This window comes from Phoenix dactylifera, unplaced genomic scaffold, assembly GCF_009389715.1.
Source record: "Phoenix dactylifera cultivar Barhee BC4 unplaced genomic scaffold, palm_55x_up_171113_PBpolish2nd_filt_p 000532F, whole genome shotgun sequence".
In the NCBI taxonomy this organism is placed as follows: domain Eukaryota; kingdom Viridiplantae; phylum Streptophyta; class Magnoliopsida; order Arecales; family Arecaceae; genus Phoenix; species Phoenix dactylifera.
The window spans coordinates 95,164-118,882 of record NW_024067941.1 but is presented as its reverse complement, the minus strand read 5'-3'; the positions used below and the strand labels follow the sequence as shown (position 1 = coordinate 118,882).

The 23,719-nt window shown below is 42.1% G+C and overlaps 2 protein-coding genes across 4 annotated transcripts in view; both read right to left on the bottom strand.

The window, feature by feature from the left end:
- LOC103696980 (protein EXECUTER 1, chloroplastic) overlaps nucleotides 1-3,887 on the bottom strand; it is a 32,550-nt gene extending 28,663 nt beyond the window's left edge. The window contains exons 1-3 of one of the 3 annotated variants that reach the window (XR_602490.4): nucleotides 3,314-3,886; nucleotides 490-606; nucleotides 347-412 (exon numbers count right to left, since the gene is read on the bottom strand). Coding sequence is in view for 2 of the 3 variants with exons in the window: in XM_008778726.4 (XP_008776948.1) it covers nucleotides 347-412; nucleotides 490-606; nucleotides 3,314-3,802 (672 nt within the window). In the remaining variant the exon portion in view is untranslated. Of the gene's footprint in view, nucleotides 1-346; nucleotides 413-489; nucleotides 607-3,313 lie in introns of all 3 variants that reach the window. The other 2 variants (XM_008778726.4, XM_008778725.4) reach the window with 2 other exon arrangements.
- A 15,566-nt stretch (nucleotides 3,888-19,453) lies between these two features.
- Nucleotides 19,454-21,449, bottom strand: LOC103696981. Its single transcript, XM_039119348.1, has 3 exons — nucleotides 21,435-21,449; nucleotides 21,203-21,280; nucleotides 19,454-20,008 (listed from the first exon to the last, which is right to left on the bottom strand). The coding sequence occupies exons 1-3, from the start codon at nucleotides 21,447-21,449 to the stop codon at nucleotides 19,454-19,456; spliced, it is 648 nt and encodes a 215-aa protein (XP_038975276.1).
- Nucleotides 21,450-23,719: the final 2,270 nt, after the last annotated feature.

Here is a 23,719-nt window from a genome sequence, read left to right as displayed (position 1 = left end):
CTATTACTTGCTTAAAACTAAACAAAAAGCTTTTTATTCATCTATATGCAGTGAAATTATATTGAATAAGTTCCAAAAAAACATAAAAAAGAATAAATTTTCTTTGTGCAAGATAGTGTCTGGTAAATAAATTCCTTCAGGCCATCACAACAGTATACCTCAAAAAGTTTATCAAGGATTCAACATACACAACCATATGTGACAATGAAACGTTTTTGTCATATTGTAATAATGATTACTGCCAAGATCCACAATGTTAACAATAACATATTAAAACATATGCATGTGCCATAAGAACAATGACGTTTATGAATTTTCAACAAAACATATTTTTTAGTTGACTAACCAATCCTGCACCAGCATGGTCTCGAATGTAAGCTGCATCAGCATAACGCTCTTCCTCTATGGCCCTCTGCAGCAGCAAAACATTTCATTCAAATTGTATGCTTAAAGATCATGAGCATGCTAGACAAATTACAAGTTCCTTACATTCATATCTGATATTGCTGCTCCCACAGTATCTTTTTCTGTGGCAGCTGCAATTGCCAGCTTCAGCTTTGCAGCTTCTTTATAATTCTCTCGGATAATAGCATCGGATAATTGTGACTGAAATAAAGCCATCATATTATCACATCAAAGCCAACCTGAAATTACTTGTTGGATAACACTTCAAGCATTAACAATCTTTCCAAGAGCATACAAACTACAATCAATATCAGAAGAAGAAATTCGGCTAAACTATGTTCGGAACCACAACAATTTGAAACTAACGAACAGGCTACATGGTTATAGTAGCGTAGTTACACCGCATAAGCATTGTAAGCATTTGAGGGAAGCATGTAAACTAGCGTTATATTCTTCAAGGCATGTAAACAACATATTACGTAGACATCACTGTAATTGTAATTTTGCATAAACCAAAATCAGAACAGGGGGTCCGCAGCTATCCAACCAAACAGTGGCTAAAAACTAGCTTCTCACCATCATCTTCCAATAGTTTGTAATTCTTCGAATAACACATAATGCAGTGCCGAAAGTGTGGTTCACAGTCATGTTAGTAAAATACAAAAATTCTCTCAATTCCCTTCACATATCAACAGAGATAACAGGGCAATAGAAGGTGACAAACCCTCATCTTACAAAATTTCAAGCTTGATGAGTGTTGTTGTCACTAGTTCTTTCCAAGAGCAAGTACTGCCATAGAGTTGCCAGCCAAAATCAACTAAATTCAACAACTCACAGCCAATAGTGTAATAAATAAACTTACCAATCGCACCACTAAATATGTAAATGTTTCTAATATCTTCCTGACACGGGCAAAAAATAAATAGTTAAAAATTAACGAAAATTAGAAAAAAATACTCTGAAGTTACTGAAGTTTGTCATGTATAATTCAGCATGAAGCAGTCTGAAAGCTTCTAAACTCTGACTAAACAGGAAATGGAGTACAAAAACAAAGGAAGCACATCTACATGGCAACCAATTACAGGTGTGCTTAGTGAACACTTAAAAAAACAAGGTATTTGCTATCTTCTACAAATCTAGCCATCGCAGAAAGCACTAGACATGTAATTCAATGTTGAAGATTATGTAAAGAAACTAGGTAGTCTCTAAGGTGGTATGAACAATCACATATAACTCAATCTTGGTACGATAGTGGTTGAACAATATAACTGGCTACTAGTAGAGTGCCAGTTAAGAGTACCATAACCCAATCAGAATCAATGAAGGCACAAAGCTCCAACAAGTTGGCAAAAAGAGAATACTGAGTGCGGTAAAGCAGATTGCTCGGCAGATCTTTTGGTGGGAACACTATCAGGGCAAAGAGATGGGTGTGCTTAATCAGCTTCCGAGATGTTGTAACAATGCCAAAAGTCAAGTGGATATAAGAGAATCTTAGAGAATAAATTGGAATAAACAAAGGAAGTTAGTTTTTAAGTTCTCTCTTACTTCTGTTGCGAATTGGGATCTTAAATAGCCAGGCTCCAAGATATTTGGAGCAGCATAATATTTTCCTAAAATCATGGAGACCAAGGCAATGACTAATATGAATTATTTAAAGATTTATCGAAAATTGCAGAGTGAATCAAGAACCAGTTTAAGGGGTTCATCTGGAACCAAGTCGATGTATATGTGAGTTAATCATGCCAAACTTTTGCATTTTCTTCATATATTTAAATGTACGGAAGCATTTTACCTAGATTAAACTACATTACAAAGAGTTTGTTTTATTATCTCCTTATAAAACAACCGAAGCAATATTCAAAGGACCACCAAAAGTCGAGCCAACTGAAGCTGCAGAAACTGAAACTCGTGTTCTAGCTGAAATCAAAACCAAGCTTCTGAACCTTGCTAATTTGTGTCAAATGGAAATACAGCACAATGCATGTTGGATATGTTTACTACATTTCTCATCATTTGAAAAAGCTTTCAGTATTGGATATGAGTTTGATAGATACCTATTGCAAACTAGACACATGCCAAAAATTTTATAGCTGATTTTTAGCTTATTTCTAACTGCATCTTGAATATTTAACATATTTTATAGATGTAATGAAACTTTGAGTGTGAATGATGGTTTTCTTTTAAATGGATGAATTAGAAATGCTCATGTGATAACTAATATGCGAAGCAATGACTGTAGAAACTTTAATCAGCTGAAAAAGATAAATTTCTGCCATATATGTAAAAAGTTGATATCATCAAGTCCCAACTGTATTAATATTCTAAGTTTTCCTGGGTTAGCATATATATCAGGTTGTACATCTCCTTATTTCATAGAGTAACCCTTATTTTTACACCTCCAATATGGATGGTAGGACATGACATTGTCACATCATGAAGATAATGATACTTAGTTAATATAAGTTACTAACAAAAAGTATAATTAAGAACAATCTATTTTCTGCTTAGGGTGCTAAGAATAATCGAACAAAGGTGGCAAAATTATAAAGACTGGTATTATCATAACAACCAAGATCATGAATCAAGTAAGAATGATATGTTTGTAACATCACCCCTCATTTATGCTGACTTAAAGAGACCAAAGGAGCTCAAAGTACGGTGCCCTCCTACATTTGAGGATTTCCTACAATTGTCCAATGGTGACAAGGAAAGTGGAGCATGTTAGGGATTTTCCTAGCAGCATGGCAGCTGGAAATATGGCAGCCATGTGAATGGAAATTTTAGTTATTAGGGAAGAACGCCGACGCAACTAAATCAAGAAGATACCATAAATTCAAGAAGCAGTACAAATTATGCTAGCAAGCTAAAGAAACCAAGAAATTGAGAAGAGAAATCAAGAAAGAGGAACCTTTAGCACAGAGACCAGACTCTGCTGCTCTTCAATCTCGGCAAAGTGCCGCTTCCACCTCTCCCAATCCCAATCCCCTTCTTCCTCCCCCTTCTTCCCCTCATCCTTCCCCTCCACCTCTTTCTCTTCCCCCTTCCCCGCCGGCACATTGGTCCGAGGGCCATTCTTGGGCGAAGAATTCCAGTACGAGCTCACATAATCGTCCCACCTCTTCACGGCGCTCCTCACGAAGTCGTGGAGCAGAGAATCCCATCTCCGCCGTCTAGAATCACCATCCGGCGAGGGGAAGTCGGACTGCGGGTTCAGGCAGCGGCAGGGGCCCAAATCGAAAGCCCTAGAGGCTGAGGTGGAGGCTTTCTTGAATGGGGAAAGCGCGACGGCAGGAGGAGTGCGGAGGAATCTCGAGGGCTTGGAGGGGAATTTGTGAGGGTTTGGATCGGCGGCGTGGGCAGAGGTCGGTGGGAGGCGAGGAGCTGGAATGGAAGCCATGGGGGTGGAGTGGGGGGAGAGAGTTGGGGATTAGATAGCGTTGAATGCTGGATTCGCCGCCGGGAGAAACGAAGGATAAGATGTGGATAAAAACGTTTCGACCTGGAACATAGTTTTCATACGCGAAAATTTTTATGCGGAACCGGAAATACACCCAAGAGGGGCGAAGCCGGGGTTCGGTGAAATAATGAGGCTAAAGTAGGTTTCCCCGGGTCAACTTTTTGTGTTGCCATCACCATTCCTTGGGTAGTTCTATATACACCCCCCCCTATTGCTCAGGACACCCCCCCCCCCCCCCAAAAAACCAAAGAAAAAATACCCAAACTAACCTTTAGTGTAATTACCATATTGCCCTTGAAATTTTCTCATACACCCCCCCTTCCTCCTCCTCCGTTTCGTTTTGAAAAGAAAAAAAAAAACACCCATCAAACCCCCCTTAAACCCCTCCTCCCCCGTTCCCCCTTCTCCCTCTCGTCGCCGGCATTCTCCCGATCTCCGACCACCTCGCCGGCTTCTCTCGGAACCACCTCGCCGGCTTCTTCCGAAATTTTTTTTTTTCACGGTTCGTGCTCCGTTCGGCACTGGATCGCCGAACAAAAGGCTTCTGTTCGGCTGAACAGTGCCGGACAGAAGCCTTCTGTTCGGCACTGTGCAGCCGAACAGAAGCCTTCTGTTCGGCAACCCTCAACCGAACAGATTTGTTCGGCTGCACAGTGCCGAACAGAAGGCTTCTGTCCGGCACTGTTCAGCCGAACAGAAGCCTTTTGTTCGGCGATCCAGTGCCGAACGGAGCACGAACCGTGAAAAAAAAAATTTCGGAAGAAGCCGGCGAGGTGATTCCGGGAGAAGCCGGCGAGGTGGTCGGAGATCGGGAGAATGCCGGCGACGAGAGGGAGAAGGGGGAACGGGGGGGTTTTGGGCGTTGGCGAGGTGTTTTGGAGGGGAAGAGCGGGGTGGGGGGGGTTTGGGGGGTGTAGAGAGCAATTTAGGTGAGGGGGTGGGGAGGGTGGGGGGTAATTTAGGAATTTTTAATTTTTTAGGGGTGTCCTTAGCAAATGGGGGGGTGTAGAGAGTATTTAATTTTTTTTTAATTTTTGGGGGGTGTCCTGAGCAATAGGGGGGGTGTATATAGAATGGGTGGTTCCCCCAAAAACCAAAAAAAAAAATACCCAAACTAACCTTTAGTGTAATTACCATATTGCCCTTGAAATTTTCTTAGTACACCCCCCCTTCCTCCTCCTCCGTTTCGTTTTGAAAAGAAAAAAAAAAAACACCCCTCAAACCCCCCCTTAAACCTCTCGATCCATTTACATCGTTTAGGCGATCTTTGAAGGAGATTTAAGCCCCATTCGAAGCATGGACAAGCAACTAGTGATTTGGGACGAAGAATCGGCCGCAAAGGTACGTGTTCCACCTTGTTTCGAAATTTTTTTTTTTCACGGTTCGTGCTCCGTTCGGCACTGGATCGCCGAACAAAAGGCTTCTGTTCGGCTGAACAGTGCCGAACAGAAGCCTTCTGTTCGGCAACCCTCAACCGAACAGAAGCCTTCTGTTCGGCTGCACAGTGCCGAACAGAAGGCTTCTGTCCGGCACTGTGCAGCCGAACAGAAGGCTTCTGTTCGGCTCTGTGCAGCCGAACAGAAGCCTTCTGTTCGACACTGTTCAGCCGAACAGAAGGCTTCTGGTGCCAAATCGCGTGCCGTGCTGAATTTTGTGCCGAACAGATCCTCTGATTCATTAATTCTTGGTGATAAATTATTTTATATGTAGGGCTATGCTACAACCGAATCGAGTATAATTGGATCAGAATTTGTACTGGATTACACAAGCGAATTTACAACTTACGAGGTATTATAATGTATTGTGCAATTTTGTATTAGTTTAGCGAGCTATTTTTACAACTGTGTACTTACATAAATTGTTTAATGTATAGATCTTCAAGAGTAGAGAGGACTTGTGTAATTGGTGTCGTGAAGCTGGGAGGCGAAATGGTTTTGTTGTTGTAATCAAATCATCCGATGCAGGTACCATTTCTAAGAAACCCAGAATTACGTTAGGTTGTGAGAGGGGTGGGACGTACCGAACCAAAAAAGAAAAGCGAATAAAGACTGCCTGTGGGACAAAGAAGTGTGGATGCCCTTTTGCATTAAGAGGAAAGAAATTGGATACTGCGGATGATTGGATATTACTGGTCGTATGTGGAGTGCACAATCATCCCGCTGCAGAGAATCTGGAGGGGCACTCATATGCAGGGAGATTATCTGAGCAGGAGACGGAATTGTTAGTGGATATGTCGAAGAGTTTGGTTCGTCCAAAGGACATATTATCCACATTGAAGGAAAGAGATGCCCTCAATGTTACGACTATCAAGACTATCTACAATGTACGTCAACGGTTTAAGGTTGTAGAGAAAGCCGGGAGGTCTGAAATGCAAAATCTATTAGGTAAATTATCAGAGGCTAAATATATTGAGTGGCATAGAAATTGTACTAATACGGATGTTGTGCATGACTTATTTTGGGCACACCCTGGCAGCATTGATTTGTTCCGTGCATTTCTCCGTGTGTTGATAATGGATTGCACGTACAAGACGAATAGGTATCGTCTTCCGCTCTTAGAGATTGTGGGGGTGACATCTACTGACATGACATTTTCAATTGCTTTTGTATACTTAAATTCTGAGCGGGAAGAAAGCTATACTTGGGCATTAGAGAGATTGCGCAGTGTCATAGCTGATGATGTTTTGCCTGAGTTGATTGTTACAGATAGAGACTTGGCTTTGATGAATGCAATTCATAGAGTATTTCCTACTGCTAGACATTTATTATGTAGATGGCATATTAGTAGGAATGTTTTGGCCAAGTGCAAAAAAATTTTCGAATTGAAGGAGAAATGGGATAAATTTATTATGAGTTGGAATGTACTAGTGCTGTCCTCCACGGAAGACGAGTATAATGATCGCTGGAGTGCACTGCAGAGAGAGTTCGGTACCTATCCAGATGCACTACAGTATGTGTCAGATACTTGGCTGAGCAAATACAAGGAAAGATTTGTTGCGGCGTGGACGGATACATGCAGGCACTACGGAAATGTGACGACAAATAGGTATCACAAATAAAGACTCATTTAATTTTAATTTGCCTCAATTGTTATATCTAACTTTCATTTGTTTACTAGGGTCGAGAGTGCACATGCAAAGCTCAAAAAGCAGCTTGGATCAAGCCAAGGAAGTTTCGAGTCATCTTGGACTAGAATACATGGATTGATTGAGTTGCAGCACAGCTCCGTTAAAGCCTCATTGGAGAAGAGTTTATTGGTAGTGCAGCACAACTTCAAGCCAGCTGAATTCAAAGAGTTGCGAGGTTTCATATCTATAAGTGCGTTAAATCATGTCCTCGCCCAATCGAAACGAGCCAATTCAGTTGGGTTTGATGATTCAAATTGTGGGTGCGCTATTCGACGCACACATGGTATACCATGTGCTCACCAGATTGCGCGGTACAGGGTGGAAGGTCGGCCCATTCCTCTCGACTGCATAGATCCTCATTGGAGGAAACTTGATATTCTGCCTACCCCCCCCCCCCCCGTGCAGCCAATTCAGTTGAGTTGTGATGCAGAGTTAGATTTGATTGCGCTACGATTCAAGAAGTTAGATGGGGCTTCTCAATTGCAGATGATCAAGAAGTTACGAGAGATTGCAAGTCCAGATAGTACACCTCTTTTAGAGCCTGCAAAACGGAAGACCGGTTCACGTGGGCGCGCTTCAATGAAGGTTGATACGTCTACTCGACGTGACCCGTCTGCGTTTGAGTTGGTTCTATCTGGACAGGATAGTTATTCACCTGGTGTTGAGAAAGTTACCATCCGCAATCCATCTACTCAGATTCAAAAGAGGCGGCCCAAGCAAAAGGTAAGTACCAAATATTTATTTCCTTACAATAGGTATCACAATGTCTACGGGACGGTCCGTGCCGTGCCGGTATGTGATGTGCCGATACGGGACATGTCGGGATGTGCCGTGCCGAGATGTGCCGATACGGGACATGTCGGGACGTGCCGTGCCGAGATGTGCCGATACGGGACATTTCGGGACGTGCCGTGCCGAGATGTGCCGATACGGGATGTGCCGTACCGAGATGTGCCGATACGGGACATGTCGGTACGTGCCGTGCCGAGATGTGCCGATACGGGACATGTCGGGACGTGCCGTGCCGTGCCGGTACGGGATGTGCTGAGACGGATAACTATTTGGATATTTCTGCCATTGTTACATATTTTCTATCATTTGATATTATTTGCAGGTTTTTCGTACTAGAGCCCAGTCACATATGCCCATTATCTATATTGATGCTATTCCTTCTGCCTTGAGACCATACATCCAGCATATCAAGGATGTAAAAGCTGATGGGAATTGCGGATTTAGGGCAATAGCTGACTTACTGGGATTTGGAGAAGATGACTGGGTGCGTGTTAGGAAGGATTTATTGCAAGAGTTGCAATGTCATTCGGACCACTATCGCACATTATATGGTGTGGAAGGGACGATTGCTGAGATCACTCATGCATTATCATATTATGATGATTGTCCACCATATGACAGATGGATGACTATGCCGGACATGGGTCATCTTATAGCATCCTGCTATAATGTTGTCCTATACCATCTCTCGTTGCAACAATGTCTGACCTTCCTACCTCTCCGTTCTGTGCCAGTACCTCTTCTATCCCGCAAAGATATCGCTATCGGATTCGTAAATGGAAATCATTTTGTTGAGGTACTACGTTCACAACACTTGCGAATATTTAATTTTGCTTATTTAATTTTGCTTATTTATAATTTTGTAGCTATTAATATTTTCTTATTTCTAATTTTGAAGGTGTTCTTGTTGCCGGGACATCCCGTTCCGCCAGTAGCGACCAACTGGCGAAAATATCATCTTCCTTGTGCTACCGGATGGGAAAATTCATATGAAGCCCGGATTCAACAGTTCAAAGAGAGCATCTCACCTAATGTTATAATTAGCGAGACAGTAGAGTTAGATTGATTGTTTATATATGTACAATTTTTGAAAGTTGTAAATTTTTTTGGGCTCTTAGAGTCATGTACTGTGAAACTCCATCATCAATATAAATCAAAAAATATCTGTCTTCGCATTGTTAGATTGATTGTTATGTGCACTGTTATATTTGTGTAAAATAGAACGGATCAGGCTTTACAAAGATTACACGTAAATGTACCAAAAATATATATTTTTCATTAATATCAAAATAAAGGCTCCATCATCAATCCCTATGACGCCGTCGTCGACGCGTGTACTGCTGTACGTCCGAATGAGAAGGTGCTGGATCCGAATGAGAGGGTGCTGTACTCGGGCCAGGCTCATCACCCAGAAGTAACTGATGCATCTGACAAATAGCATGAAATAGGTGCCCGGCACCTAGTGACGTAGCCTCTGAGGGACCCATCCGTACAATGTCGGTACTGATACCGAGTGCATCTGCAATACGCCGCCGGTGCATGTCAGCATCATCATGACCTCCCCTATCTCCAGAATGAGTACTCGAGCGCAGATGAGGAGGCTGAACTGCAACGTGCGTGATACGGAGATACCACTCCATGTATCCCGGTACGCTGTCTGATGGCCGGGTAACTGGGTGGCTCCTGCTCGCCTGGCTCAGCACGTGGTCCTCCCACCGCTCCCAAAGCTGATCCATATAGGAGTAATGTATCCGGTACGAGCCTGCTGTGGAACCTCTGTTGGCTCGCGTAGGGGCTAGTGGCGCTCGAGGGATGGTCTGAATACGACCAAACTGTCTAAGAACCCTTTCTGGATGATAGGGTTCTACGATATCAAGGCACTTGATGGAGCCACTAAAAAATGCGATATCAACATATGGGCGATCTCCCCGAAGCCGATGATGGGGATCCCAAATAACCTGCAAAACAAAAGGTCCATTTCAGTTTTATACTATATCGCATATTAAAAGTACTGACAAACACAAGCAAATGGTAATATGATACGTACCTCATCGATGCTCAAAAGGTCCAATGACTCACGTAGAACCACTAAATGGTCCATCGTGGTACGGGATGGAGTACCGGGCATCCAGCGGTGCACGCGGGGACTGGCATCAGTATACTCAAGCGACGGGTGAGGACTGAGTGCTGGAAAATGCTCATAAATCCATGCCTGCAGAAGCGTCATATAACCACTGATCTGTCTCACTGATGACCTCGACGCAATCCCCAACTGCCGATACAAATATGCTAAGGCAGCTGTACCCCAGGCATATGTGCTCACCCTATCCAGATCCCGCAGTAAACACAGATACGCTATAGGCACCCTGGTCCCACTCTTATCAGTAAAGAGTGTGCAGCCTAACAAAAATAACAAATAGGCTCGTGCTGCACACTCTATCCTCTGCTGGCCGTCTCTATCAGATACAGAGTGAAACTGAGACCTCAGCCACTCCATCCTCACAGACTGACCGCGCGATGACAGTACCTCCTGACGCGCGTCTCCAGCTGACACCCCCAACAACTCCACAAGTAGCTCCTCAGCATTCCGATCACTCATCCTCTCAGGAGAAACTGCTACTGAGGCACCTGCGACAGGAATCCCTAAAATGGCGGATACATCATCCAACGTGATAGTGATCTCGCCAAATGGTATATGGAAGGTGTTCGTCTCGGGCTGCCATCTCTCTACGAAGCCCGAAATCAGAATCTTATCGGTGAATCGATAAGAGCACTGTACTAACTCTATGAGGCCCGACTGCCTCAATAGTGCTTTGAACCTGGTATTTGGTTGGTTTGAAGACCACCACTTCCATTCACCAACCTTGGCAGTATGGTTCATGCACTTTAGTGGAGCCCGTTCCTGTAATATAAATGTATAATTACTACTACTTTATAAAACATCAATAAACAAAATATAATGCTATAACAAATAAACAATACCTGTTGCCTCCAGATGGAAGCTGCTATATGCGTCCTGAAACTGATCAGGACGGACTCATCCTCTGGACCTCCTGGACATGGTCCAACGGACTCATCGTCTTCGCCCCTAGCGGGCATATCATCATGCTCGGACTCAGGAGAGGGCGATGGCATATGAGCAGGCTCGGGAGAAGCAATCCTAGCACGACGTCTCCTAGCTGACGCCGTAGGTCTAACTCTGAAGGGACCGGGATCCATGTCTGAAAATATAGAAATTCAATGTTAGGCTATATCAAAGAAAATAATTCAATTGCATACATAAATGAGAGGATCTGTTCGGCACAAAATTCAGCACGGCACGCGATTTGGCACCAGAAGCCTTCTGTTCGGCTGCACAGTGCCGAACAGAAGGCTTCTGTTCGGCTGCACAGTGCCGGACAGAAGCCTTCTGTTCGGCACTGTGCAGCCGAACAGAAGGCTTCTGTTCGGTTGAGGGTTGCCGAACAGAAGGCTTCTGTTCGGCACTGTTCAGCCGAACAGAAGCCTTTTGTTCGGCGATCAAGTGCCGAACAGAGCACGAACCGTGAAAAAAAAATGCCGGCGGGGGGGGGGGGGGGGGGGGGGAGCTACCTCGAGGTGGTCGTGGAGGCGCCGGCGAGGTGCTCGTTGCTCGGGAGATGGCCGGGGAGGTGGTTCCGGGAGAAGCCGGCGAGGTGGTCGGAGATCGGGAGAATGCCGGCGACGAGAGGGAGAAGGGGGAACGGGGGGTTTTGGGCGTTGCCGAGGTGCTTTGGGCGAAACAGTTCAAAGGGAGACGGAGGGGGTTTGGCCGCCGGCGAGGTGCTTGAGGCGAGGTTTTTTGGGCGGAAGGGAGAAGCCGGCGGGTGTTTTGGAGGGAAAGAGCGGGGTGGGGGGGGTTTGGGGGGTGTAGAGAGCAATTTAGGTGAGGGGGTGGGGAGGGTGGGGGGTAATTTAGGAATTTTAAATTTTTTAGGGGTGTCCTTAGCAAATGGGGGGGTGCAGAGAGTATTTAATTTTTTTTTAATTTTTGGGGGGTGTCCTGAGCAATAGGGGGGGTGTATATAGAACCACCCCATTCCTTACGTAAAACGGCTTTGTGTTTCTGCCAGAAGAAGACAATTATAGGATTCCAAGTTTGCCCTCAGTAGATGTGCCTCCCCTCTCAGAGAGTCTACTTTCGGCGTGCAGCACTTTCTAAAAAAACTTATAAACATTCAAAAAAATATATTTTTAATGGCTTGTTTTTCTAAGAAAATATTTTTATTGAACAAAAAACAAACATCTGCACCTTAATTTGATAATGTTAAGCTAAATTTTGAATAATAAATTACTATCAGGCTGTTTGATTACTTGCAATACAATTATATGCATTTTAATCACAAGTTGCAGTTGAATTGTCTGCAATTGCTATTACAGTTGTAAAAAAGTCTTTATATAGTTATTATTAATTGAAAACTGCAAACATAATTACAACTATTTAACTATTGAGTAGATAGAGATAGCCTGTAAGTTTAACCCCTGCCCGAGAAATAGTGAAATGTTCCTATCTTCTATTATATTATAATATTTGTCTTATTGTTGTTGTATTATAATTTTATAATTAAATAATTATTAGTTCATTATAAGAATAATTATTATAATAACTATATGAATTTAAAATAATTTGATATTGTATATTATATGTTGTTGTAGAATTCTAAACCGAGGTTAGAGCGCTCCTCGACTAACTCCGAGGTTGGTGAAAACCAAACTGAATGAGGCGGCCGAGGTGTGGAAGAGTTGATCTCCTCCGAGAATGACCTGCAAAAAGTTTACTTGCTGAAAAGTTTTTGGTGGGGGACCCTCTGATGCCTAAGTTGGAATAGAGAGGTAACAGTGTGGAAAAAAGAATTCTTGGCAAAAAAGAGTCTCTTAATAAGTTTACTCGAGGACTCCCAAACTACCCCTTTATATAGGGCAATCAATCCATTCGTTATATGATTTGGTGCAACGTGCCTTTATTTGCTAGGTAACAGTGAACTGCACATTTATAATATGAAAAATATTTTACGTGAGTAGCGTACGACAGTGATCACATTGATCGTGCGATGACAGCACTCTTGCCATAACTGCTGAACTTTATTAGCATGTACAAATTGGCTCCTCGACTTTCGCCGAAGTTATTCACCTCGATTTATACCAAGGTGAAGAAGATCGATTTAATCTGAGGTTGAGATGTCCAACATTTCTTTCATCACTTGCCCCCACTTTCGAGGCCAAGTTGCATCTTAGTTTGGGTGATGGAAGTCATATCGCCATCTTAATCGAAGACAAAGCTTCTAAAAGGGAGCATTAATTCGTTGGTTGGTATTTTCGAAACATCACCATAACTAGGCTATCCTGAGGCACGATTATTTCAGAATTATTCCGAAGTGTCATTAATGTTGTGATCTTGGTGAATCACTTACGTTGTATCCCGAGTCGATACATGGATGAATCAGCTTGGTTAGTCAAACCATTACTTTGATAAGTATAGTCTGTACCCCTATAAAAGGGTAACCCCCTCTCTCATTTCGCACTCTTGCTTCTTTTGTAAATCTCTCAAGTGCTCAAGCTTTCTCTTGGGGGGGGGGGGGGGGGGGGGGGGGGTGCTCCGACAAAGCTTCTCTCCTCCGGTTCCAGCGTCCTCTGCATTCCTTTTATTTTTCGGTGGGTTCCTGATCTTGGCTACTTGGATTCTTTTTTTTTTGTTCTCTCCTTTGCCTTTTCTCTTCACTTTTTCTACCATGATGAGTGATGCCGAGGTCAACGCCTCAGTGGAGAGTTGGTCGTCTGACCATTCTCCTCGAGCTCGGCAGACCTCACCTCTAAATGAGGTTGAGCCTAGGGTCTGTTCTGGCCCGAACTATAAAGTGTCTATTCTCACTCAAGAGAAAATGGACTTTTTTCGAGCTCAACACTGCATATACTTGGAGTTCACTTTTGAGCTTGCCAGTCCCGACGACTAGATAACAAATCCTCCTCCAGCTCAACTTGGCCTATATGAGGACACTCTCTGCACTGGGCTAAGATTACCTCTTCACCCATTCTTCATTCAGTGGATGAGGGTTTACAACCTCATCCCAACCCAACTAGTTTCGACCTCTTAGCGGGTCATCATAAGTTTTTTTTCTCTTTATTTTTTGTTGAACATTCAGACCTTGGTTTTCTTTTTTTAGGGATGCTTCACTCTGAAAAGGTATCCTCGAAAAAGCAACTAGTGGTATTTCTCTCCTCGGAAAGGCCGCCAGTTGATCCGAGGTACTCCTTCTTCCATTCATAGATGGAAATGGAGATTCTTTTTTGTTTCTTTCGAACAACCATGGCGATTTGAAACCCTATAGAGGATACCTTGAAAATCTTTGAACCGGGCCTTGAGGTTGTTTGGCGATAATCAAAAATCCTTGGACAGTCTTCTTAAATCCATGATTTTTGCTTTGCAAGAATTGTTATTCGAGGAGATACTGATAAATGTCGGTCTAACCCAGCCGATCCTCAGGATAAAGTTCTTTAGAATTTTTATCTTTTCTCTTTGAGATCATATTATTGTCTAACTTTGTCTTCAGTCTTGCAATTGTTGCAGCTATGAAGACCGATCTGGCTGATTTGGAAGAAAATGCGCAAGAGGATGGCTACAGTGTCTAGGGGTGAAACCCTTGGAAAGAAGAAGCCGAGGGGGGAATCCTCCTCAGCTCCTACAGATGTAGTTGCTGAGACCTCAGTTCTCGAGGTCTTTCCCAAGGTGCCGGTACCTCGAGCGAAGAATGTGGAGCTCAACCTCGAGGTCAGGATTGTTTAACCAATTAGGTCAGCCCCTCCGAAGGGAGTCATCATCACCCAACCATCCACCATTGTTGCGTCATTCTATCCATTATCGTCTGAGGCTCATAATTCGGCATGGATTGGTCCTAGTCCATCTACTCCAGCCGAGGACAATCCTTTAGCCTCAGCCCGCTCTTCTAGGGTCTACGTCCTAAGGTGGTCGGTCAAAGAGTCTGATTTGGCTTTGACAACCCCCGAGGTGGCCAGGGACGTCGTCCGAGCTATCCAGCTTCGAGCCGACAAGAAGATCATGTGCTCCTTCCCCATCACCGACTTGATCGATGGGGCCTTCTCTTCGATTATCCAGGTAAGCTTCTGTTTTGCAAAATTTTGCCATGTTTTCACTTTGGTCACTATTTTTTCTTTTTTTCCGTATACTCACAAGGTCGGCTACATGCATGAGGCGATAATATCACTCAAGAGGCATGCCTCGGACCTCAAGATGAAATGGCAGGCTACTAAGAAAAAGTCGAAGGCTCACCTTAAGCGGGTGGAGGAGCGGGCCCAGCAGACCGACGAGAGGGCAAAGGAGACCAAGGATAGGGTCGAGTCGACGGAAGCTTAAGCCTTGGTCGCATGGACCAACGCCATGATTTTGGACAGTAGTTGTTCGAGGCAAGGGAGGCCTTCTTGGCTGTTGAGCAGAAGGTTGCAGAGCTATCTACAAAGCTTGCTCGGGCTGAGCAAGAAGTTGTCGAGGCCGAAGAGATGGCCACCAAAGCCAAGGAGAAGGTTGGTAAAGCAGTCAAGGACTATCTTTCCTTGAACCAATTCAAGGAGAGTCACTCCATCAAGAATGCGATTGATGCATTCGTGAAGGGCTTTGAAGAGTGCCAAGATCAAGCCCTTCGACTCTTCTCAGGGATCGACTTCAGTAACCTCTAGATCGACCTCGATGACGAAGAGGATAATGATGACAAGGATAAAGATGGTGACAACATGGAATAAAGTTTTTGTTTCTTTTTTCTTTTATTTTCGCTTGGATTGACCGAGCTCAATGTATCTTGTTATTCCAAGGTCTATGTACAAACTTAAAAGTAATAAAAATGGAAAATTTTCCAAGTTCCTAACTTCATTTGTGTTTGCATACTTTACTTTCTTTGCTTGAGTTCGGTTTATTGCACCAAACTTTCTTTTGACGCCTCTTCTTAGGCTCAATTCTGACCAGAGGATCGATGAGGATCCCCAGCCAATCTTGGGTTCCTTGGATGTTTTTTGATTATTTTGACGAGAGGATCGGTGAGGATTCCCAGTCAATCATGGGTTCCTTCTATGATTTTTTGGAGTTCATATGCAGATTTGCTTTGAATTCTGAGTGAGCTCGGCTTAAGGAAGTCCCTGACATGTTCGAGGTGTCTCCACAGGAGTAGCTAATTTTGTTACCAAACTATCATTGATCTTGGAGGTATTAGGTCAAGGCCCAAGTATTTTTGAGGCGTCCCTTATTTTATCTGAGTCGAATATGCTTGTTATAATTGTCTGATCTAAAAGATAGATATAACAAGAATATTTTTATTAGAAATAGGCTTGTAATACAATGAACCTTACTAGTAATAGATATGTAGGTTCTCGGAGTTTTAAGTCTGTGGGATTGGAGTATTGTCGAGATGTTCTAGCTTATATATTTCTAGTCGTATTGCTTCGGCACCTCGGTACAAACCTTCCCAATTTGGGCTTAACTTTTCAAGCTCTTCTGGTTGTGACGCTTCAGTCTTTCTTACGACAAGGTTGCCAGATTAGAAAAGTTTACTCTTGACCCATGAATTGTAATACTGAACTGCTCTCCATTGGTCACCATACAGATTTGAGCTTATTCTTTAGTTTCTTTTAATAGATCGAGGGTAGCTCTGAGTTGATCTAAATTTATGTGGTTGTCAAAGTTTTCTACCATAAGTGATGGAAGTCTGATCTCTAGTAGAATCACCGCCTCTATCTCGAAAGCAAGCTTGAAGGGCGTCTCTCTGGTAGAAATTCGGTATGTTGTTCGATACCGATACGCCCATAAGATATTATATAGCTTATCATCCCATAGTCCTTTTGCTTAGTCCAATCTTGCCTTTAAACTCTGTAGACATGTCTGATTGGTCACCTCAGCTTCTCCATTAGCCTGGAGGTGCGCTACTGAAGTGAACCGATGATTGATTCCGAGCTCAGCACAGAATTCTTTGAATTAGGCATTGTCAAGTTAACACCCATTATTTGTGATAATTATCTGAGAAAACCCAAACTTGCAAATTATGGCCTTCCAAACAAAGTCTTGGTCTTTACCTTAGTAATTCAAGCTGCTGGTTCGACTTCCACACATTTGGTAAAGTAATCCATAACCATAATGAGAAACTTATGATGTCCAGTTGCTACTAAAAAAAGTTTGATGATGTCAACTCTCTATTATGCAAATGACCAAGGAGCTCTGATCAATATTAATGTTACCACTGGTCGTCGTTGGATGCTTCCAGGGCATTAACATTAGCTACATTTCTTGATAAAGTCGGTCACATCCTTTTGCAAGGTCGGCCAATAGTATCCTTATGGCAAAATCTTGTAGGCCAAAGATCTGCCCCCTAGGCTATTGCCACAGATTTCTTCATGTACTTTCTGAAGTGCATAATCTGCTTCGGTCGAGCAGAGGCATTTAAGGAGAGGTAGTGAAAACGATCTCCGATATAGCCTGTCATCAAGAAGAACATAATGGGGGGGTTTGATGCTTTATTCAGTGATCTTCTGCCCAATTTGTAGGTAATTTTCTGTCTTTCAAAAAGTCGATGAGGAGATCCATCCAACTTGGTTCAACAATGGTGTTCATCACAATCTCAGGCGCGGCAATGCTTAGCAGCTCCAGGACTTTAAGTATGTGGCTTTAGTGAGGTCGACAGTCTCTGAAGTGGCTAATTTTGATGGCAGGTCAGCCCTTTGCATTTTTCGTTCGAGAAATATGTTGTAGTTATAAAAGGCTGAGGTGATGTACTTTACCTTTTGTAGATATTTGATCTTCGATGGTCGTCAAGCTCGAACTCTCATTGTACTTGGCTGACAACCAATTGTGAGTCGCTGAACACCTTCAATTGTTGAATGCTGAGCTCCTTAGAAAGCTTGAGTCTGGTGATGAGCGTTTCATATTCAGCTTCATTATTTGAGGTTAGGAATTTGAATTACAGTGCATGCTCCGTGATCACTCCATCTGAGGTGGTAAGTATGAGTCCAACCCCACTACCCCCCAAGCTTGATGACCCATCCACGTGTAAGATTTATGACAGATCATATGTCTTCTACCAAAAAGTTCATCAACAACTGCGCTTTGATTGATGGTCGAGGCTGATACTCAAAGTTGAACTCCTCGAGCTCAACCGCCCACATCGCCAACCGACCTGCTTTTAAAAGTTTCTGCAAAATCTGCTTCATTGGTTGGTCAGTTAGGATGGTGACCGAATGGGCTTGAAAATATAGCCGGAGTTTCCAAGCTAAGATGATGAGGGCGTAGACCATCTTTTTCAACTTAGATTATATCATCTTGACATCTCACAGAATCCAAATTGTATAGTAGATTGGTTTCTGATATCCTTCTTCTCATACCAAAATCGAACTCACAACAAAAAGAGAAAATGCTAAATATAAATAAAGTATTTCTTTGACCTGTGATTTTGTAAGGAGAGGTGATGAGCTAAGACACTCCTTTAGTTGGTCAAAAGCCACTTGACACTCTTCGATCCACTAAAAATTCTTTGGATGCTTCAGAGCCTTGAAGAATGGGAGGCAATGCTCCACCTATCTGGAGACAAATCTTCCAAGTGCGATGGTCCGACCAGCCAAGCATTGAACTTTTTTAACAATCTTTCTTCGCTACTCAAATTTTTTTTGGATTTGCCTCGATGCCTCATTGCGTCACCATGAATTCTAGGATTTTTTTGAGGTGACTCTGAAAGTGCACTTCGTCGGATTGAGCTTCATTCAAAACTTTTTAAGGATTGCGAAAGCTTCCTCCAGGTCGGTTATGTGTTGCTCAGTTGCTCGGCTTTTCGCGAGCATGTCATCCATATATACCTCCATATTCCAGTCGATCTGCACTTCAAAATTTTGTTGACAAGCCATTGGTAAGTTGCTCTTGCATTTTTTAAGCCAAAAGGTATTATCTTGTAACAGTAGAGGCTTTTGTCAGTGAAAAAGGTTGTTTTCTCCTTGTTTTCAGGCGCCAGTTGAATTTGGTCCAGCGAATGCATCCATGAAAGTCAGTAATTGATGTTCCAAGGTTACATCCATGAGCTGATCAATCCTCGAGAGTGGGGAGTATTCTTTTGGGCAAGCCTTATTTAGGTTAGTATAGTCAATACAAACTCACCATTTTCCATTTGCTTTCTTAACAAGTATAACATTGGTCAGCTAATCGGGATAGTTCAACTCACAAACAAAGCCAGCCTCCAAAAGTTTGTCAACTTCTTGATCTTTGGTTTGTTGTCTTTTTGTGGTGAAGTTCCTCTTCTTTTGCCACACTGGTCGGTGAGCTGGGTCTACATTAAGCTTATGAACCGTCACCTCAGAGCTTTTACCTGGCATGTCAGTGGCCGACTAGGTGAAAACATCAATGTTGGCACAGAGAAAGTTGATTACTTTAGCCTAGTTTTCTTCATCTAGGTTCGAACCGATCTATACAATTCAGTTAGATTCATCTTTCCTTAAGGGGAGTTGCACCAATTCTTTGGCTGATTCTCCTCGCTGGTCCTTGAGTTTGTCTCTTGTGTCCAACCCTTCAATTAGTGGAGTTTCTATTAGATTTTTTTTCTTGAGTGTGGCCATGTAGCATTGACGAGTTAACATTTGGTCACCTCGGATTTATCCCACTCCGCTCCTCGTGGGAATCACATGAGCAAATAGTAGGTAGATTCCACAACTCGAAAAGCATTCAGACCAGGTTGTCCCAAGATTGCATTGTAAGCTGAGCAAACTCGAACCACCAGAAAGTCTAACCTTAGTGTGTTACTTTGAGGCTCCTCTCTCGCGGTGATCAATAGTTTAATCACACTTTCCACAGGGACAAAATCTCCTGAGAAGCCGACCAAAGGTGTATTGACTTTTCGCAGTTGCTCAGCACGTAGCTTCATTTGTTGGAAAGCATCATAAAATAACACATCAAGTGAACTTGCATTATCAACAAGGATTCTCTTTACACCATAGTTTACAATTATAAGAGAAACAATCACAGCATCATTATGAGGAGTCTGAATTATTCTCAAGTCGGCATCCAAAAAAGAGATGGCATCCCACATGCGCTGTCTCTTTGAAGCAGCTTCGGCCTCTTGGGGAGCTTGATTGACCGAGGTGCTTGGAACCTCAGTGGGACCGCTAGCAATTGTGTTGATAAACCTTACTGTCAGACGATTATCAACTGGCTCTAGGGGTTGCAAATCAGAGCACTATAGGAACATATGGCATTGTCGGTGCTTTTTTAATGCATTTGCCAATGCGAAAAAGTGTTGTGTGTCAGCTTTTTGATGTATTCTAAAGCATCGCAAAAGTGTCGGCATTGCAACTGTGAAAAAAAATTTTACGATGTTTTTGGTTCGAGTCATGAGTTGTAACGAACAATGCTTATAAGCATCGCCAACCGCTGACGCTTTTAAAAAGCGTTGGCGCTAAAGCGCCTTATATTAATGACACTTATTGACGTTGCTAATTAACGACAGAAATTAGCGTCGCTAATATTCAACCGATGACACTTATTGGCATAGTTAGCTTTAAAATATGGCGACACTTTATAGCATCGTAATGTAAATTATTTTTTAAAAATTTATTTTAAAAATTTAAAAACTCTGTATACAAATATATTCATTGAACGCATACATAACAAAAGTACCGGAACATGCATGGTCAGACAACTTCGACCGGAGTTGTCGGGACGGTGCCGAGGGATAGAGCAAGTGCTCGACTGGACCGACGAACGCCGCCTCCAATCGTAGCTCAACTGCCAGAATAATGCTAGCGGTACACCCCTATCCTCAACGCTCAAAGCCTTGCAACCTAGATGCGCAGGTAACATGAGCATCATATATAAAAATAGCAACTATTTATATTATCAAATATGATCATATTTACATTGTCAAACACGATTAAATGTCCATTAAATATCAATATGCTTTGAAAAATATAAAAATATACACAAAAATTTAAGGGCTATTAGGGTGCCATGGCAGCATCATCATCATCTTTATGACTTCTAAAAGTATCAGAACTTATAAGAAAAAGATAGAAACTTTAGAAGTTGAGAATACAAAAATTATAAAGTTTATAAATCATTAAGCTCATACAAAAATATACATGATAATTATATAAAATTTTTAAATAGATATAGTTATTTATCCTAGGAGGGACAAATCTATGCAACAAATATGCAATCTAGTCAAGCTGAACCCTCAAAGATTGCATCTTTGTCTAATGCTTTGCCTCATCTCTTCCATCTCTGTCTTCAGCCTACAAACTTCTACAGTGCTACTTCTATGTCTAGCTTCTTGGGTATATCTACTCCCTGCAAACAACTAAGTGGGGGTAACTCCAACGCTATAACTCCTTACTCGACCATAATGCTCCTATTCCATCAATTTGGAGAATACCTGAGCTTCGATGCGACTGATCTCCCTAGATGATGATGAGTCCCTGACATGCGCTGCAATAAGAAATGTATCCCTCTCCTATATTTAATAAAAAAAGTCACATATTAATGTTTAAAAAACTGAAACAACAAATTGTTGCACAAATCGATTATCAATACAAACGACTTTCTCTCTCGACTTGTAGATAAAGCTGTTATCTCGGTATGAGTCATCCTATAGAACTCCACCTCACCAGGCTCCCTCCCATGCGCTTTCATCTACAATAAAAAATATATGTTATATGATACATCATCCATGATACGTGATATAATATAGAAGATACACGGTTCATGATACACAAAATCAAGTTGTTTTGTGAAGAGTTGCATGAAAAGCCTTTCAAAGCACAACATTGGTGGCTATATATAGTTTCATGAGAGCTTTGAAGCTCTCAAGGTGATCCAAAGGATCTGAGGTGCCATTATAGGGCTCCACTTGAGGCATCTTGAATCGAGGTGGGTTTGGCTCCTCCATGATCTGCTGGAAAAAGAGGGGTTTTGTGGAGAAGTTGAGGTCGTTATTTGCCCTCGAAGCTTTTCCTCTAAGGGCCTGAATCTAACAACTCATCTCCTTAAGTTTTCTATCAAGGTCTGCATCCCGTTGAGGCAGGGGCTCCATGCGACGAAGAGAAGAAAGACCCAGAGTGGAATCCTTGTCAGAATCGAGGCTTGGAGTATGCTATTTTCCATCCTAACTAGGAGTTCTTCGTCGGGTGTGCCGGCTCTAGCGAGATCGCTTCAGGCTTTAGCGTTGAGACTAGTGGCTAATCTGGCATGTGTGGCGCGTTGGTTGCTGAGAGTGGTGACTGGGTTGAATAGGTTCCAGTCAGACTAGTTTCAGTCGTGTTGTTGTTTGCTGCAAGCCCTAAATTGCTAGAATCAAGGCATCACCTATTGTACGAGCAGATTGAACTACTCAGTGTTCGTACGTGCAGGGCGTTGCAATGATCCTTGTGAGGCCGGAGCACGACGTTGCAAAGCATGTGATGCACCGCGTGTCCTTCACAACCTAATGTTGACAATTCCTTCCTTCGTTTGATATCGGTATAGCTGGAAGCCCTCCTAGCACCAATCTGTTTCCGCAAAATCTCGGACCAAAGTTGGAGTGCTGCTCGGCTAACTCTGAGGTCAATGAGAACCGAATTGAATGAGAGGCCGAGGTGTGGAAGAATTGATCTTCACCAGGGATGACCTACAGAAGTCCATTTGCCAGAAAATTTTCGGCGAAGGATGCTTTGATGCCTAAGTCAGAATATAAGACAATAATGTGGAAAGTAGAATTATTGGCAAAGTAGAGTCTCTGAATGAGTTTACCTGAGGACCCCCGATCTATCCCTTTATATAGGAAAGTCGATCCATCTGTTACCTAATTTGGCGTGACATGCCTTTATTTGCTAGGTAATGTTGAGCTGCATGTTTACAACATCAAAAATGTTCCACATGAGCAGCATATGGCGATGATCACATTGATTGTGCGATGATAGCAATGTTGCCATATCTGCAGGTCTTTATTAGCACGTACAGATTTGCTCTTTGGCTTTCGCCAAAGTTGTTCTAAAAATATTATAATACTATAGATTATAATGCTATAATAATTATACTATGATAACACCATCAGTCATTATTATAATATTCTAATAATATTTAAATGTAGTATAATTTGCTATTATTATACTAATAATGTAATAATATCATAAAATTATAATAATAATATAAACCAAAATAATAATAATGTTATTATAATAAAATGTCAATGTACAACATTTATTATAATATAATAGTAAGATATTAAAATATTATTATACTGTAATAATATAAATTAATAATAAATATGATTATAATATTATTATAACATGATAATAATATAGTATCATATTACTATTATTATAATAATATGATTTTGATATTATTACAATAACATAGTCATAATAATATAGTATAATAATAAAATCATATTATAATTATACTATAATATCATGATTACTATTTTAAGAACATCATGGTGAAAGAGAAAATGAATGGTTGGAGTGACGAAGTGACTTCTTTCATAGAGATTTCTTAGTTACAAGATTCCTCCACTGGGACCAATTTTGGCTGTAGTTTCAATTTTAAATTTAAAAATTGTTTGTTAAAGAGCCTATAATTGCAATTGCAAGTTCCCATACACTTGTTTTGACTTTTGAGCTTGTAGCCTCAATTGTGGACAATCAAACAGCCTCTACGCGTGGTGGTAAATAATCCCAAGCATGAGCAAGCTTAGGTCCTTTAATTCCTCAAGGGGGCGTTTGGTAACCCCATCAGGATCACCACGGTGATCTAAGATCTCTGGTGATCCGAATATTGAAGTGATTTAATCCTCAGTGATCTAAGATCAATGTGTTTGGTAGGCTATGGTCCAGTGATTAAAAATTTTCCGATATCCATGAGTAACTTGTTTGGTATGGCACGGAGATCCAAGATCACCGACTACATAATACCA